This window comes from Copadichromis virginalis, linkage group LG11 (genome assembly GCF_057382275.1).
Source record: "Copadichromis virginalis isolate Kocher_CV1m ecotype Utaka linkage group LG11, C_Virginalis_male_GT1.1, whole genome shotgun sequence".
NCBI lineage: Eukaryota > Metazoa > Chordata > Actinopteri > Cichliformes > Cichlidae > Copadichromis > Copadichromis virginalis.
The window spans coordinates 31,446,477-31,462,911 of NC_140628.1; the positions used below are offsets into that span (position 1 = coordinate 31,446,477).

Below are 16,435 nucleotides of genomic sequence, written 5' to 3' on the forward strand. Positions count from 1 at the left end.
CACTGGTATGATCTTAAATCATGTTTTTATACCTTTTTTCTTTAAAAAAGAAAATGGTTTCGTTTACACTGTACCTTTGCTTCTGTTTGTAGCAATATATCGTAACAAATACAATGACAAAGAAGATAGTTTTTAACATTTCTTCTTTTAAGAGGGAGAAACCAAAATACTTATCCAGTACTAAATTCACAATGGTACAAATAAATAATAATCTCGATTTGATCATCTCTTACTGAACAACAAGCAAGGTTGATCAAAGTCTTAACATTTCTAAATCTAATAGGAATTAATAATTGCTGGACAGAGAAAATGCTGCATTAAAACAGCATCACTGCTTCAGCATACTAACAAGATGGTGGCATCTAGTGGTGAAACACTTTTAGCTCAAACAATGTGGCCTGGCAAGAAGATCTTTATTTTAAAATTAGATTTCAACACATCAAAATGAATATTTGCAGTAAGATGTTTTTCCGGATGCCTATGTACAACATACTGAAGGTTAAAATTGCAATTTAGCGTTAGAAAGTCTCTGGAGTATTTTGTTCCACGAGGAATCTAAAACAAGTGAACACAATAATACGACAAGTAACAAAAAAGCTAGACAAATTCCTTTAAATGCACACAGATTCATATAAAAAAGTCACTTTACTTTTCACAAATGCAAAAACAACAGACATCCATAAACTGCATTAATACCTGCATCAGCTAAATGAAACTATATAAAACTTCTGAATATGTGTAATTGTTGAGATGAGATATTTTTAACTATCTAAAAATAAAATTATGTACACTGTAAGGCACTTGTGGCAGCCAAAATATTGTGTACATGAAAAGGCAAACCTCGTCCATGTTAGAAAAGCATACAATCACATTTAGGACTAATTATGACATTTTTAAATCAACATAACAAATTAGCAGTGCAATAAATATTTACAGTCGCTCTCTTGTTTTTTTAAAGATCAATGCTGCATCCTTGTTGTACTTTGTTCTCTTTAGGTTTTTATTTCACACAACCAGGCTCTCCCGACTCACAGCTCCATTCTGCAAAACAAGAAAACTCATTAGCTCACCCAATAAACTAAAACAGACTCTCTTGATCAAAAACAAGCAATGTGTCATTGGCCCTGAAGATGTATTAATAGAGTAATTTCAGTATTGACTTTTGCCTTTTCATAAGAAGTAAGAACATAGATTATCATCAAACCAATACACTTACAGCAATCTCAACTTCTGTGACTCACCTTGCGGAGGTTGCTTTTCTTTTCATCTTCACTGTAAGGCGGTGGTGGTGGAGGCGGGTAGTCATTGTGCCGGCCAGGGTTTCCAGAGGGTGGGTTCACAGGTAGTGGAGGTGGCCCACGTGCCCCCCTCCCCCGATCTGAGCGGTCGCTTTCGCTGTCCAATCGCTCCTGGCTCCGCGCCCTCTGCTGCTCACCCATCCTCTTCCTCTCCATGGCTTCTCGTAGAAAACTGTCATCGTAATCCTCGCGCCCGCCCCTTGCACCACCACCATACCGGCGATCCCTCTCCAGATCCATTAGATCGTCACGACTGTGGCTGCGCCGTCCTGGGAGATCCCCGTAGGCTCCACCCTCTCCTCTCCGGCGATCGGGGGAGTAGTCACGACGTCTGCGGTCATCATAGTCACGATCATAGCCATTCCGGGCGCTGCTGCTCCACCCATCATCAGAGCTAAAGAAACACAAAACAGCACATTGAATTTGCTGAACTGTTTTCAGCTACTGTCGTGTTCCGAGTCTCACTTTAAAGTTCAGGTGATGTTTACAACCAAACATTGCATCTGTAATTGGTAACAGGTTAACTACTCATGATACTGTGACTCCACATGGGATGGAGGTTATGGTTCCCAAATGTCCGTATGTCTTATCAACATTACATATAAATATCTTCTTTGCTCAAAAAAAAAAAAAAAAACTAAAGGAAAACTTTAGATCTGTTTACAGAACTGGGTATACATACTAGACTGGATCATGTGCTAGGAGTGAAACGATACCAACCACATCGCTTGATGGAAATGACGATTATCAACCTACAGAGGGTTGAATTCAAACACACCCCAAAAAAGTTTTGTTTGTCCATTTTGTTGAAATTTCATTGCAGCAACACAAAAATGGTACTCAGTAGTTTGTATGGTCCCCATGTGCTTGTATGTATGCCTGAGAATTTCAGGGCATGCTTCTAATGAGACTGGTGGTGTCCTGGGGGATATCGTCCCAGATCTGGACCAGGGCCTCCCCTGACCATCATTGAGCCACCACCATCATGCCAAATCATGTTACAGACAGCATAATGTCCTCCATGCCTTCTCCAGACCCCTCCACATCTCTCATATATGAAAAGAAATTAGGTTTATTTAAATATCAGCTTCCATATGAAATATATACATTACATCTCAAAGAACAAAGGAGCATGAAGGTACAAGGGTGCAGACCACAGAGCTGTCGGAATGCTACTACACAATCCCAGCAGAAGAGGTTACACGAAGAAGATGTGGGAATTATGGAATCTTCTATACCTGACATCTAGACTAACTGTGAAACAACTAGTAGTTCAGTGCAACATCTGGAAGAGGCAACTGATATCACAACTAGAGATCAATGAGGTACAACAGAAATGCTATGGACGGGGGTGGGGGGGAAGGACATCAAGTTTGAGATTGGGTACCAAGGCCCAACAACAATTAGTGCGCTGAAGGTGTTGAGTGTTGAGAACACGACAAAGAAATAAATTTTGAACTCATGACTAACAGTGATGTCTGAAATCTCTGTGAAACTTTACTAAATGACTTGCTGCACATATCTTCAAACATCAAGCCGATGACAAAAGGTAAATGGTGTGATATGCTAATATGGATCCTTTCTTTAGTGAGCTTGCGTGGAAAGTACATGCATCACCGAAGATGTAAACCACAAAAAAAAAAAAAAACTAGGGCAAATTTGTCAGCTGCACTTTGTCATCAGGCTAAATTAGTTTACAATTCCCTTCACTCTGATGAAACACATTTGGAAATTACCTTGAGCCAAGGCTTAACTAGGCAGACATAGTTGATTGTTTGAACAAAAATGACACAAGACCTGCTAGAATTTCTGTGCCAAGATATCTAATTTATTCTTATATATTTAAGTTTGATAAAGTGATAACATTGTGATACTGAAAGGTTGCGGTTGAACTGACACTATGTGTGGGTGACTGAACATTTCAGTTAAACAATTTGCACATGTCTCTCCATGTATGTACATGGTTCATCTTTATACTAAGACAATTACTGTGAAACTTCAATGATGCTGCACATGGTACAGATTATGCTGAAAAAAAACTCTGCTAAATGATGTGATGATCGCAACAAGGAGGTTACTCGAGAAACTAACACTCACCCTCTTCCTCCTCTGGAGTCTGGGCGGCGTTGTGGTGGGTAGTCGTCTCTGGGGTATCGCCGTCCAATATCGTCAAGATTGTCCATCGAGCGGGAACGTACGCGGTTCTCCATGTAACCTCCTCTTTGCTGCGGGTAATCATCACGGCGGCGGCCTTGCTGGGAAACGCTGCTGATGGTGCTCATAGCTTCATCATGGTCATACACTGTGGGGAGATGCGGGGGCTGGGAACGACCTCCACGGCTTCGAGGCTCAGATCCACTACTGTCGTGCAAGGAACTGACTTCAGTCATGTTGTCCACTGAGACAGGAAAATTGAAAAAGAAATGCAGGTCAGAGGAAATAAAATTGAGTTTAGTAGAAGGATCAGAAAAGTAACAACATGAAAGCTCTGCAGCTATCAATGGGCCACAATCAGTAACAATTGTTGTAATTTATGTACCGTAATTGTCGGGCTATAAGCCGCTACTTTTTGCACAAGCTTTGAACCCTGCGGCTTTTAGTCAGGTGCGGCTTTTCTATGGATTGTCCATGATTTTTGTGATATCGTAAGAGGATTTGTTTTGTTTGTTCCGCTGTTGTACGGCACTACGTTGCCTGGCGGATGGACATTACAACGTAGTGCCGTACGAAGTAGTGCGAAAAACAAACTTCAAAGTAGTGCTACGCGTTCAGTGGGAGGCGTGGATGATGACCGGCGATAAACTTGCGAAAAGCAAGTTATGCCCAACTCCACCAGTGGATTCTGACAGCGTGGAAAAGTGTGAAAACATCCACGATCACCAACGGATTTCGAAGGGCTGGACTGCTGCATGATGGAGAGGAGGACACCGCCACGGCCCTTCTGAGGGTGTTCGACTCCGACACTGACAACGAGGATTTCTTTGGTTTTGAAAGTGACAACGACGGAGAGAAGCGGAGAGTGGATGACGAAGCCATCCTGAGCCTGTTCGTTTCCGACACTGGAGAAGAGGACTTTGGTTGTTTTAGTGCGCAGGAAGAAGAGAAAGATGGTGAATGACTGACTTTTCTTCTTGTTAAAGCCTTGTAGCTGCACCTGAGCCTAAAAGGTAGGCCGAATCAATTTTTCTGGTGTGCTGTAGGTTATTGTTATGTACTACATTTGTTACTCTTTTATGAAGCACAGTACATGTTTCGTACTTGTAATTACCGGTACTTGTACATATACCTAAAAAGTTATGCAAATATGTACCCATAACTTGTTTTTCAAAATATTAATAAAAGTGATGTCTCCAAACAGCCATCTCTTTCCTGACAATTCGCTTTGTGCATATTCTTTTACATATGATAAGTCAACATTGAAACACCTGCGGCTTTTAGTCAGGTGCGGCTAATGTATGTACAAAACAGGATTTCCCCCTGATTTTAGCTTGTGCGGCTAATATTCGGGTGCGCTTTGTAGTCCGGAAAATACGGTAATTTTATTTTGTATTACTAAATGCAGTCAGTTTTCACGTACATGACTGCAGAATGTTAAAATTTGTTCCTGTGACATATTGTTTTCTGGGTAACATTTACCAGCTACAAACCACAAGTGCGGAAAGTGGTAATGACAAATGAAACAGGAAACACATGACATCACGTACTGGTTTTTCCCCATCACAACCACAATTCCAGAGTAAGACAAGCAGTCTCTCTCTGTCTGTTCTAACAAAGCAACAATCTTGATGAGTGTTGATGACAGATTTTACATACATATACACACACATTATATTAAATTTTTTATCTCTCTCTCTCTCTCTCTCTCTCTCTCTCTCTCTCTCAGGAAGACAGAAAATGGTCTTCTTAAATTATATGACCATTACATATTATCAGTCCACTAAAACTATTAGATAGGCAGTTATGTCAGTTTAGAGCAGAACTATTAGTATTTTAATTAATTAAAAAACAAAGAATATTTACCATTTGGCTTAATTGTGTCAGACTCATGTCAGACAGAAAATCTTGGAGTTAATTTAGCATTTACATTTATCTGACTTTCAGTTGAATCTTGTTATTGATTACTGGCTTCAACGATCATAATCTACTGTATTATTTAACCAAATTGTGAGGATGAAAACCGAAGTTAAGATTTTTATCTGCAGTTATTTTTATTTTTATGATTCATGTATTAATATATATTATTCCTGTTTAATAAAGATTACTGCACTTAAACCAAAATTCAACCAATCAATGTATATAGGACTTCCAGCCACAGAATCTAATATAGTCTGCTACACAGGAATAATAGGAAGCAATCAGTTACTCACAGCGCTGATAGTTGCCAGGCCTGGATGGATCCATATTGGCAAGCTCCCTCTCCATATAATAAATGGCACGCGTTGCGTTCCCGTCAGGGTCCACCTGGATTCGAAAACCACTGCGAGCTGAAGTGAGGAGAATAAGTTCAAATATAGTGAATGATTTCAGCTTCTTTCAATATTTGCATACTCTTATCAAAACCATCAAAAAATGCTTTCATATTTGTGACAAGTTGAAATCCCTTTATTGCACAGGTTTGTCATACATTGTTTTTTTTTTTCTTTCATATGCGCTGCTTTGTTTATGAGAAGCTGTAAATTATTGACATTTGATTAAGAGTATAATCAACAAAGATGTTTTGTTTACAAAACTTTTTTACCAAAAGTGATATTTTTTTCTGGGTGAAGAAACACCAGAGTCAGCATGATGCTATTAGAGGAACTAAGAGAACTATAAAATCTTTATAATTTTGTCAGTATTGCAACATTAGAGTAAATATAAGCTTTGACAGCACAATTCTGCTCTCAGCGCATGGAAAACAAAATTATTTGCATTAGATACAATTCACTGCTAATCTATATTTTACATATAACTTTGTGTATAAAGACAGTCATGCAACAGTGAGACCTGAACGAAGTAGATGAAGCATACTGGCCTAGCAACATGCTAAGCTAATATGCATCAAAAGGTGTTCTACAGATTTAAAGTGGTGTTAAGATATTTGAGCTCTTCCAAAAGTAGATGCATAAAATCCTAAAATATAATAAAATGTTTAATAAATGTATACAACAAAATCAAATTATCAATTTTACATTTAAAAGAGAACTTCAAACACAAATATTCACGTATATAAAAAAAACGTGAACAGACTAAGCAGCTGTGTCACACAAATACAGTTTTTTTTTTTAAATGCACACATACATTGTGGGTGGAATCCCACTAGTTATGTGAACATAACCACATCAAAGTAAGATGAGAGTAAGAATGCAAAGAATCAGTTTTAGGTGAGGTGAGGTTTTAAATGTATCTTCTCACTTTAAATTTGGTTTATATTCATAATTTACCACACCAAGTGAGGAAATTCCTCAAATCTGAGAGATAATACTGATTAAAAAAAAAAAAAAATACCCCACCCACATAAACAAAAAAAAACATTCACACCGCAGTGTATTGTACACCTGTTTGGGTGTGGGTGGGTTAATTCCTCCCCCCAACACACACACACACACACACACACACTCACTCACTCACTCACTCACTCTACTCACTGTTGTCCCCTCGGTCTTGCTCACGTAGCAAAGGTACCTGGGAGCCGTGTCCCACTACATAGAGAACAAAAACAAAGCAAATTTGAACAAGCACTCCACAAAGCTAATCTCTGCACAAAGTAAAAACCTCTGCGTTGTTATTATGAAACTCATATTCAACAGTTAACTGAATTTTCCTACTCATGGCTGCAGAAGTACAACACATTATGAAAACTGCAACAGACAGTAATCATTGTGAACTTTCAGGTTTGTAATTTGTATCACCTACCTGAGCTAGCACCATCATATTCATGACCGTAACCACTCTGAGGCAGCTGGGCTCCAACCCCATTAGGTACAGGAAGTAGAGGCATACCAGGCTGCATGTATGGTGGCTGACCATACATACTCTGAGCATAGAGGGTGGAAGCATATTGATCCCCCATACCTTTCTTTACTGCTTTTCCTGCCTCATACACTGCAAGACAATGGAACAGAGTTGGTTTTAAGCATGTTGGTGAAAGATGACATCAACTGCTGGAGACTGTAAAATTATTAGTTTAAAATTTGTGATTTTTCTGTTGAGAGTTAAAACAGAACAGATAATAGTTTACTGTCTTTCCATTAAATAAATAGAGGTATTCTGTTAACCCTTTTAGGAAATACCCCAACTTCCCATTGAGTCAGTGTACTTTAAAAACCATGCCCACTGGAGGGGAAAACAGTCTGGCTTACAAACATGTAAATGAGGGCTGAAACAGTAATGCATTACCTTAAACTTGTTTTAAAAAAAAATCTAAAAGAAAATGACTTTTCCAGTTGAATATTTCAGTACCTGAAGTCCAGTTAGCTTTTAAAATATGTTAACAAGATGATGCTGTTGGCTGAGCATTACACGCACTCTACTAAAAGAGAAGTTGTCAAAATGTTTCCTCTGTTTGATTTATTAGTATAGGCTCCCACCACAAAATAAGCTCACAGTCATTTTCTTTTCTCTCTTTTGCTAACAGGCAAAATTGACTAGGAGGCACCCTCAAAACCTTTCCCCTCCAGTTTGTTCAGGGTTGTCTCGATAGGAAACCAAACTAAAGTGAACCGTTTCCTGGTTTAGGATCATATTTACATTTTAAACATAGTTATGGAAATTTAATTAATAAAGCCTCTGGGGGTCAGGCTTCCTGCAATAAATTTAAAGCTGAATGCTCATCCACTTCCCACCATCTAACTGTGTGTAAAAAAAAAAAAAAGACCCACACACAAATTTGTGCAAGCTGGCGTAAAAGAACTCTCCCTATAGTGAATTGTACGCTGTACTATTAAAGTTATGATCTCAAAACGCACTGATACTCAATGGAACAGACGCATTTGAGTCTAAAATGGGATTAAACAGTAATAATAAATGTGGTTAAAGAAAGTTATGCACAATTTTATTGGCTTTTCCGTTTGATACTTACATGCTCGTGGACAGCAGCAGCGATCTGGGCAGCAGGGGCAACTGACATAACAGCAGCAGGTGTGTGGACAACACTGACACCAGCAAATCCCAATCAAGAGGACCAGCAGAAAGAAGCCAAGGACCACCAAAACAACCAGGAGCCAGTCTGCAAAAGACCAACAATTAAATGCATTTGTTTAAAGATTTAAGATTTGACATTTCTTCTTCAATTGCTGACATAGTCCAGGAGAAAAAAAACACATGAAATTCATATGAACCTGAACTACAGCTACAGTGGTCCACATTTCCTTTATTTGTGTATTACATCAACAACAGAAAACACCTATACTGTATATGTAAATGCATCTTAACAATAATAGTCATAACAGACGAGACAGTTCCACAAGATAAGACTTACATGCAATTTTTGTCATTTACATAAACAACACATGTTGGCAACCATGGTGACTTTTAAAAGGTTTAAACCGGTAAAGCCGGTTCACAAGTCTATGCATGCAGCTCATAAAAAAAACAACAGAGAAAGAAGACACTGTATATTGAAATGAATCAACTAAAATGCAAACTGTGTTAGCAGTGTGAAAAACATAGGGCTGTGTACACAGAAAAGGGAATGAGGGCTGAATGTACTTTGGTAACAGGCTCCCTGTACTCACACTGAAAGTTAGATATACAAACATGTGAATTGAGTCACACTAAAGAAAGAAAGAAACAAAGACAGATAACAGCATAATGGGATATTAAGGATGCCAGTAAACAGCAAGTAAAGCAGAGCAGTGCATAAACCTATATTTCTACCCAGAACATGATGCCTGACCCTTAAATATAGCAGCCTGGTTTCAAATTGAGTCACAGTTTCTTCCTATATGTAAAGGCACTTCTGGAGTGTGACCTTAAAAGGAATTTATCATGTGTCAGATAATTTTTTCTAGCAAAATGAGTCAAGAGTGGTTATGTTTTTAAAAAAAGCACACAAGCCAATTGTACTCTTGCAAGGAATTACTCATTACTCCAACCTCATTGTTACGCTCCTGTTCTTTAAGGTTAAACCTGATAGTTCATACGCCTCTACTGTGGGACTGAAACTTGACTGAGCTATATCAAGAGGCTTGTACTACCTTCCATAACCAGTAAGTCAATGCCAGGCAGGAGGTCAGTAGAATTTGACTTTCTCTCTGTGAAAGAAAGATAAAGCCACAATTATTTTTATGTGGTCTGCTTTTGTTACCTGCAACCTGTGACTCTAAAAACCCTTTAAGAACTCAACCTGTGATAAATACCCTCCTATCCTTTCAGCCACTTGAAAAATATGTCACGCCAATGGTTTTGTGCATTTGTTCTCAAATATTCTAATGTGTAAGCACAATATTGTGGATGGGGGGAAAGAAATTGAAAGCAAAACGAAGAAGTGTCTGCATAGAGTATACCTGTACCTGAATGCAGTGGCTATAAATGGAATTAACTTACCCAGTACAAGGAGCTCTGTGTAGTCTTCACTATTTCCTGTAACATCTTGAGAAGAGATGACAGAACAGAAGTAGACACCACTGTCTCCCCATGCAGTCTGTGCGATATTCAGGTCTGCATCTATGGGTAACAATTAATATTAGTACATTTTTTTGTCATTGTTTTTCGATAGTTGTTATTCAAAAACTGTGGGTCTACCAGATGACCCTCAAATACATGAACTATACACTACCAAATTCAAGCTGCCCCTCAAGAGGTATGTGGTTTAATTGACTCAGTCAAATCAATTAAAACATTAGAATTTTTTTTTTACTTTTTTCAAACCACTGAATATTTTTTAAGACTCCATTGCTCATTTTGAAGGCCCCAGCAAGTCAGGTATCCAGCTATGACTAAGCACTCAACTGGTCGTTGAACAGGACACGTGCAGGGCAGCTGGGTTGGTTCTGCTCGTGGGTTCTTTCTTTTAAAAGGAAGTTTTTCACTTGTTATCAGGTAGTTGCCCAAAGAGGATTGTCTGTTTCTTAGGGTTTTCTTCTGAATAGCGTGGGGTCTTTATCTTGGAGTTAACAGTACCTTGAGTTGCCTTGTGATTTATTGCAATATAAATAAACCTGAACTGAAATGAATTTATATCCATCACCTTACTGTGATTTTTTTCTAGAATTATATCTACTCAGTGCCCATCATACTTCAGCACATTCTAACGTACAGCAAATAAACAGTACAGCTACAGACTATTGTTATTAGCAATTCATTACCCTGAGATCTATCAAAAAAAAGAGCAGCAACCTAGCAGCACTGTTCAACTTATAAGAAAATGAGTGAGCCCATCAAAAATACCCATGTTTCAAATCAGTTTGAAAACAAACAAACAATTGGATTGAAATATGCCATCCCTTTTGTATTGAAAATAAGAGTGAAATAGATCTTTGACAAAGTCACCGATTCTGTTCATAATTTTTATGGACAGAATTTCTAGGCAAAGCCAAGTGGTGCAAGGATTTCAGTTGGGTGGTCTCAGGATCTCATCTCTGCTTTTTGCGGATGATGTGGGTTTGTTGGCCTCCAGCTCACCTTGGAATGGTTCACAGCGTCAGCATCTCCAAATCTGAGGCCATGGTCCTCAGCCAGAAAATTGGTGGAGTACCCACTCCGGGTCAGGGACGAGTTTCTGCCCCAAGTGGATGAGTTTAAGTATCTCGGGGTCTTGTTCACAAGTAACGAAAGAAGGGAGTGGGAGCTCGACAAACAGATTGGTGCGGCAGCTGCAGTGATGCGGACACTGTACCAGTCTGTTGTGGTGAAGAGAGAGCTGAGTGTAAAAGTGAAGCTCTCAATTTACCGGTCGATCTATGTCCCTACCCTCACCTATGGTCACGAGCTGTGGGTAGTGACCGGAAGAACAAAATCACGGCAGAAATGGGCTTCCTCCAAAGGGTGACTGGCCTCTCTCTTAGAGATAGGGTGAGATGTTCAGCCATCCGGGAGAGGCTCAGGGTAGAGACGCTCCTCCTCCATTGAAAGGAGCCAGTTGAGGTGGTTCGGGCATCTGACAAGGATGCCTCCTGGGTGAGGTGTTCCAGGCATGTCCCACCGGGAGGAGACCCAGGACATGCTGGAAAGATTATATCTCTCTGCTGGCCTCGGATTGCCTGGGTGTTGCCCTGGAAAAAATGGAGGAGGTGGCTGGGGAGAGGGAGGTCTGGGCTTCTCTGCTTGGGCTGCTGCCCCCACGACCCGGCCCCGGATAAGCGGAAGAAAATGGATGGATGGATGGATGGATGGTCAGACAGATCTTTGAATAGTAAGACTTAAGACTACAGAACAGTAAGATTCTTTACATTAGTATTCTTTCTTTTCTCATACAAATTCAGTACATCTGAACAGAACATATAATAGAAAAAAGTGATATATAGCTCTCATGTAATGTGAAACTAGGGCTGTTCGATATAACGATATACAGTATATCGGATGACGATATAAAAACATCTATGTTTCATTTTACGCTATCATTTGTTTCATGGTGTTGCAAAATAAACGTTTATGTTTCATCGTTGTGATGGTCATTGTAGTGGCTATATTGATTTCTTAAAGTTCTCTCTTTCTCTTATATTTAATTTAAACACACTACGGATGGACAAGCGCCTGTTTTTATGCTTTGTCATTATCAACAACGATGGTAAAACCATTGCGTGTCCGCTTGTTTATTTTCCACATAAACCTTTCGCAATAAAGCTCAAGATCCTGTTGAGACTTTTCAAAATAAACTGAATCACATGAAAGAGTAGAGCTGGGCGATATGAGATTTTTTCATATCACGATATGTTTTTTTCATTTCAGGCGATAACGATATCTATCACGATATAAGCCAAATAACTATATTTGTAAGATTTAAATGTGCCGTTGCTCACAAGTAAAATGTGAAATAATCAGCAGCTTGTTTTTATTTAAATATTTATTTCCCATAATAAGTTCAACAGGGTAGATGTACTTAAGGAACATGAGACTTTTTCAGATAAATAAAGGCAAATATTGCAAACTACACAAAAGGCAGCCGCTAAAGCGTAAATTCTCAATCTCTCCTTGTTGTATAGCTGAGCTTTTCAAACAGTTTTAACAGTTACTTTAGTCTGACAAAAGCCGAATGACGAATTAGCGCTTCCAGTCAGAGACTGAGGCTACGTCCACATGTACACGGGTATTTTTGAAAACGGAGATTTTCCGTTTTCGTTTTAAAAAATAATCCCGTCCACACATAAAGGCAGAAATGAAGGAAAACGCTGCTATGAACATGCCAAAGCAGCAGGTGGCGCTAGATTCCTAACCGTGCAGAAATGTTGGCCAATCAGAAGTCTAGAAGCCTCGGTGGGAAAAAGTAAACAAAGCTGGGGCATAGAAGCAGAACAGAGTCGTATGTGTGGACGGACAGTAACTGTGTGTATATGTAAGCATTTAAACACTGCAGAGAGTAGAATTAACAGTATTGTAGAAATTCATTTCACCGAAACAATAACGTGGCGCACAGTGTGACGCATGCACCAGTTTATTGTATTTCCAGACTTGCTTTCGGCACAATTTACAGTGCACGCTACTCTGTTTTTTGTCAGACTTGAAATAGCCGAAATACCTTCACCCTACGGAACTTCTTTGGCTCTTCCGTTCGACAATCTCTCCGGCATTGGAACCATCGTCTGTTTTCTCTTCGGTCACGCTCGGTTGATTTTTCTAGTCGGCACACTCATTTCCTCCATTACGCGCTGGCTCCATTATCCGCTGGCTGCTTCCCAAACAAACACACGTGCGGCTTGGCACTTGTGCTGTACGTAACAAGTCACGCGACGTGACGCTGCGGCTGTGATTGGTTCGGCTCTGCGCTACTTAATTTGGATTGGCTGACCTTTTTTTTTTTTTTTTTTAAAGAGGACAAGAGCGGCGAGGTCTATCGCGATAGCTTAATTTCTCTATCGAGTAAAAGTTATATCGCGATACATATCGTTATCGTTCTATCGCCCAGCTCTATGAAAGAGTATGCAGAGTATTTACGGATGAGAAGGAAAAAAGAGCCGCCAGGTGCTAAAAAATAAACCTTAGACTCAAACGTTAGAACAGGCTTTTCCCCGTAGCACGCCGTGTAATAAATACTCACAAAGAAAACAGCGGCCGTTACAACTTATGTCTAAAAATATATCGTTTCATGCATCGGTTCAAACACTCGACTCCAGGTACACGACGCCCAGCTGGAAACACTTCACGAGTCGAGCTGCCCGCGATTCACAGAATTTACAGAAAATGTAAATTTTTTTGTGCTTTGTATCGTTATGACGTTATGACTTTATGATAGATGTCTTATATTGGGATATGAGATTTTGGTCATATCGCACAGCCCTATGTGAAACTACTGCAGAGACAGGCAATTTATTTTCTCAAGTGGCTAAATGAGAACCTGGTACTGTTGTGAAGGGTCCCCACCATTAAACTGAACTCAATTCTGCTCAGTATTAATTCAATCTTTTTAAATGTTATTGGTATGGCCTTCCACAACAGACCCAATTTCTCTTGTGGCCCCTTAGGAAAATTAAATGTACACCCTCGCAGTGTTTATGCATTTTCCAGATTAATTACAACAGAAGAAGGAATTACTGACAGACATCTTGATTCATGCTCAAGCATCCGGGTAAGGAAATCCCAAAATGTTGAGCTGTTCATCTGCATGTAGCGTTTTAAGTGGAAGAAATATTTCATCACTCATCCAAGTTTTCAAAATGCTATGTCCAGATGAACAGCATCAACATTTTGGTACTGCTTACAGACTAACATGTCGTGCCAAGGCTGTTACATATCTTAATAGGATTTCAGTGTATTAATTAACCAACTTACTGCCGGTTATGCTGATCTTGCGCTCCTGGTACTCAGGGCCAAGGGTAACTGCAGTGCCTTGCTTGGAGGCCACTATTCGCACTGTCCTCTGGTTGTCTGCACACTCAATGGTGGGGTTATAGTTGGGGTTGTTTTGAGACAGAATGTTGTCTGCACTGCTGGGATTGAGTGCAGCCTGAACCGGGTCCCGACAGTAAGACTTATACTTCCACGTTACAATAGGGAGCTGAGTGGCCGTTGTCTGATACTGACAGGTAAGGGTGACAGGCTGGAAGAGAATGACGACATACCTCTTGGTAGGACATTGAACTGATACACCCATAGTGGATTCTAGAAAGAAAACAAAAATATAAGTTAACAATGAAGATTGACACAAATTATGTATTATTACTGTGATTATCATGATCATGTTTCTGACATTTAAAAAGAGGCATCCTACATCCTCTAGGCGTGGCACGAGCCAAACACCATTTCTTCACTTCTAGTATCACCGAGAGTACATGTAATGAGTCACCTCATCTGTAATGAGTCTGGCTGCATGAGCTCCAACCACTATAGCTTTAGATTATGATGGCTACGTTCTGATAACACAGAACTACAATTAAAGGAAGTTTTGAAGTCTATGTCATGTCTTTACAGTTAGTTAAAAAAAACTTTTTTATCCAAGTATGTGATACTTGAAGATGTTGACTAGTTAGTGATAGTGACATTATAATTCAACAGGTTTACTATATACAGCCCTAAGTAAGGCCCGGATGCAGCCCTCAACAAGCCTTAAATCACCACACATGAGTTATAGTGGACGTTTTTGTTTATAAGAATGCAACATCATACAAAAACTACTCGGCTCCCTCCGCTTTCGTCTGCATTTCTACTGCACTTAATTATGAGTTATATTATTTTATCCAAAGGCTATGCGTTGGATACCAATTCGGCTTCCTCTCAATCAACTTCAGTTCCCCAATATTTAAAGTTTACAAATAAAACCAACACCAACCCACAAGGCTTCAAAAAGGTGTATTTAGCAAAACAAAACCCAACAAAAAAACAAAAAAACCCTTTTCTACCCGCATTTTTTTCAACTAAAAGTTTGTTTTTTGTAAATATGTCGAATAATAACAATATCAGTAATAATAATAATAACAAAAGAATTACTTTGAAAATAGGATTCATAAATTGTTTTATTCATATTAATCTATTTTTTATTTTATTGTTTGTTTGTCTGCGAGTGCATTATATTAAAAACTACCGAGAAGAAAGAGCCATTTTAATTTTATGTCCCAACAGGTTGTTTTAAAATCCTTGTTGTCAATTTTTTAAAAAACGTTTTCCCCCAAAACACAATCGTTAAAAGACCTCAAGCCATCAGTACAAGAAAAATGCCCACAAAAAGTTATAATTTTGGAAAAGCTAGAGTATTTAGAAAGGCGGTTTGTATGTCAAAGTTTCCCCAGCCCCCACCCTGTTTGACAAATACAGGCCAACTTACCTGTCGCCATTAAAGCGGCGAAGATTATCGTCCAGAACATGTTTAATCTTGCTTCCTCGCGGTCTCGGTAGACTTAAGTATTTTTAATTCGTAAATATACAAACAAAAACGTATTCAGGTACATGTAATTTTCCTCAGACAGATAGTAACACCTCCATTTTGCGTCTTTGTGTGTTGTAGACTTGGGAGGACCCGAACGCCCCGCAGGTGTATGCCGAGACAGGTTGCGAAAAACGGGGACGTGTGTAAGTCGTTGTTTTACAGGTGGTTGCTGATTTTTTCGGTTGACGGCGCATTAATTTCACTACAGAAACCTAGTCGTGAGAAATGGCCAAGTTTTTATTTTAAAAAAAGGCGTTTTCTTCACGTCTTTGCCCATTTTGTGTTCGCTAAAGTGACATTTTAACCAGGAAGTACGCTACGTGTTTTACCCACCGTCTAGATGGTACAGTCTAGAAACTGATAAACGACAAGAAAGCGCTGTTTGTTAATTTTAAACCCAGGTTGTGGGAGAGAGAGAGCGTGACCTATTTCGTGGGGGCGGGCGCTTTTTATGTGATTTAGAACATTAAAATAAGCTTAATAGTATGAAAAGAAAAACAAACAAAAGTCTAGTTTCTACACTACCATTGTACAGAACTTTAACTTTACTGCTTGGGAATAGACCTATAAATGTCAGAAGTGACTGCTTACAAGTGACTTCATTTTGAAGGCTCAACTCTTATCTTGACTTCATTGTTCT

General features: G+C 39.3%; 1 protein-coding gene across 2 annotated transcripts; it reads right to left on the reverse strand.

Annotated features, from left to right (window-relative positions):
- Nucleotides 1-394: 394 nt before the first annotated feature.
- Nucleotides 395-15,930, reverse strand: lsr (lipolysis stimulated lipoprotein receptor). 2 transcript variants are annotated; one of them, XM_085472010.1, is made up of 11 exons: nucleotides 15,694-15,930; nucleotides 14,205-14,534; nucleotides 9,825-9,944; nucleotides 9,476-9,532; nucleotides 8,359-8,505; nucleotides 7,194-7,382; nucleotides 6,926-6,979; nucleotides 5,666-5,782; nucleotides 3,396-3,696; nucleotides 1,242-1,692; nucleotides 395-1,041 (listed from the first exon to the last, which is right to left on the reverse strand). In XM_085472010.1, the coding sequence occupies exons 1-11, from the start codon at nucleotides 15,731-15,733 to the stop codon at nucleotides 1,006-1,008; spliced, it is 1,842 nt and encodes a 613-aa protein (XP_085328136.1). In that variant the 5' UTR covers nucleotides 15,734-15,930; the 3' UTR covers nucleotides 395-1,005. The 2 variants fall into 2 exon arrangements, with proteins under 2 accessions (XP_085328136.1, XP_085328137.1); XM_085472011.1 differs by lacking the exon at nucleotides 9,476-9,532.
- Nucleotides 15,931-16,435: the final 505 nt, after the last annotated feature.

What these genes read in the sequence shown, in the direction of transcription:
- lsr (XM_085472010.1), bottom strand. Translation starts at nt 15,733, where the DNA reads ATGTTCTGGACGATAATCTTCGCCGCTTTAATGGCGACAG. An exon ending in CACAGAGCTCCTTGTACTGG is followed by an intron (nt 9,533 to 9,824) that starts GTAAGTTAATTC and finishes TTTCTTTCACAG; the next exon opens with AGAGAAAGTCAAATTCTACT. An exon ending in GCCTGGCAACTATCAGCGCT is followed by an intron (nt 3,697 to 5,665) that starts GTGAGTAACTGA and finishes TTCCTGTCTCAG; the next exon opens with TGGACAACATGACTGAAGTC.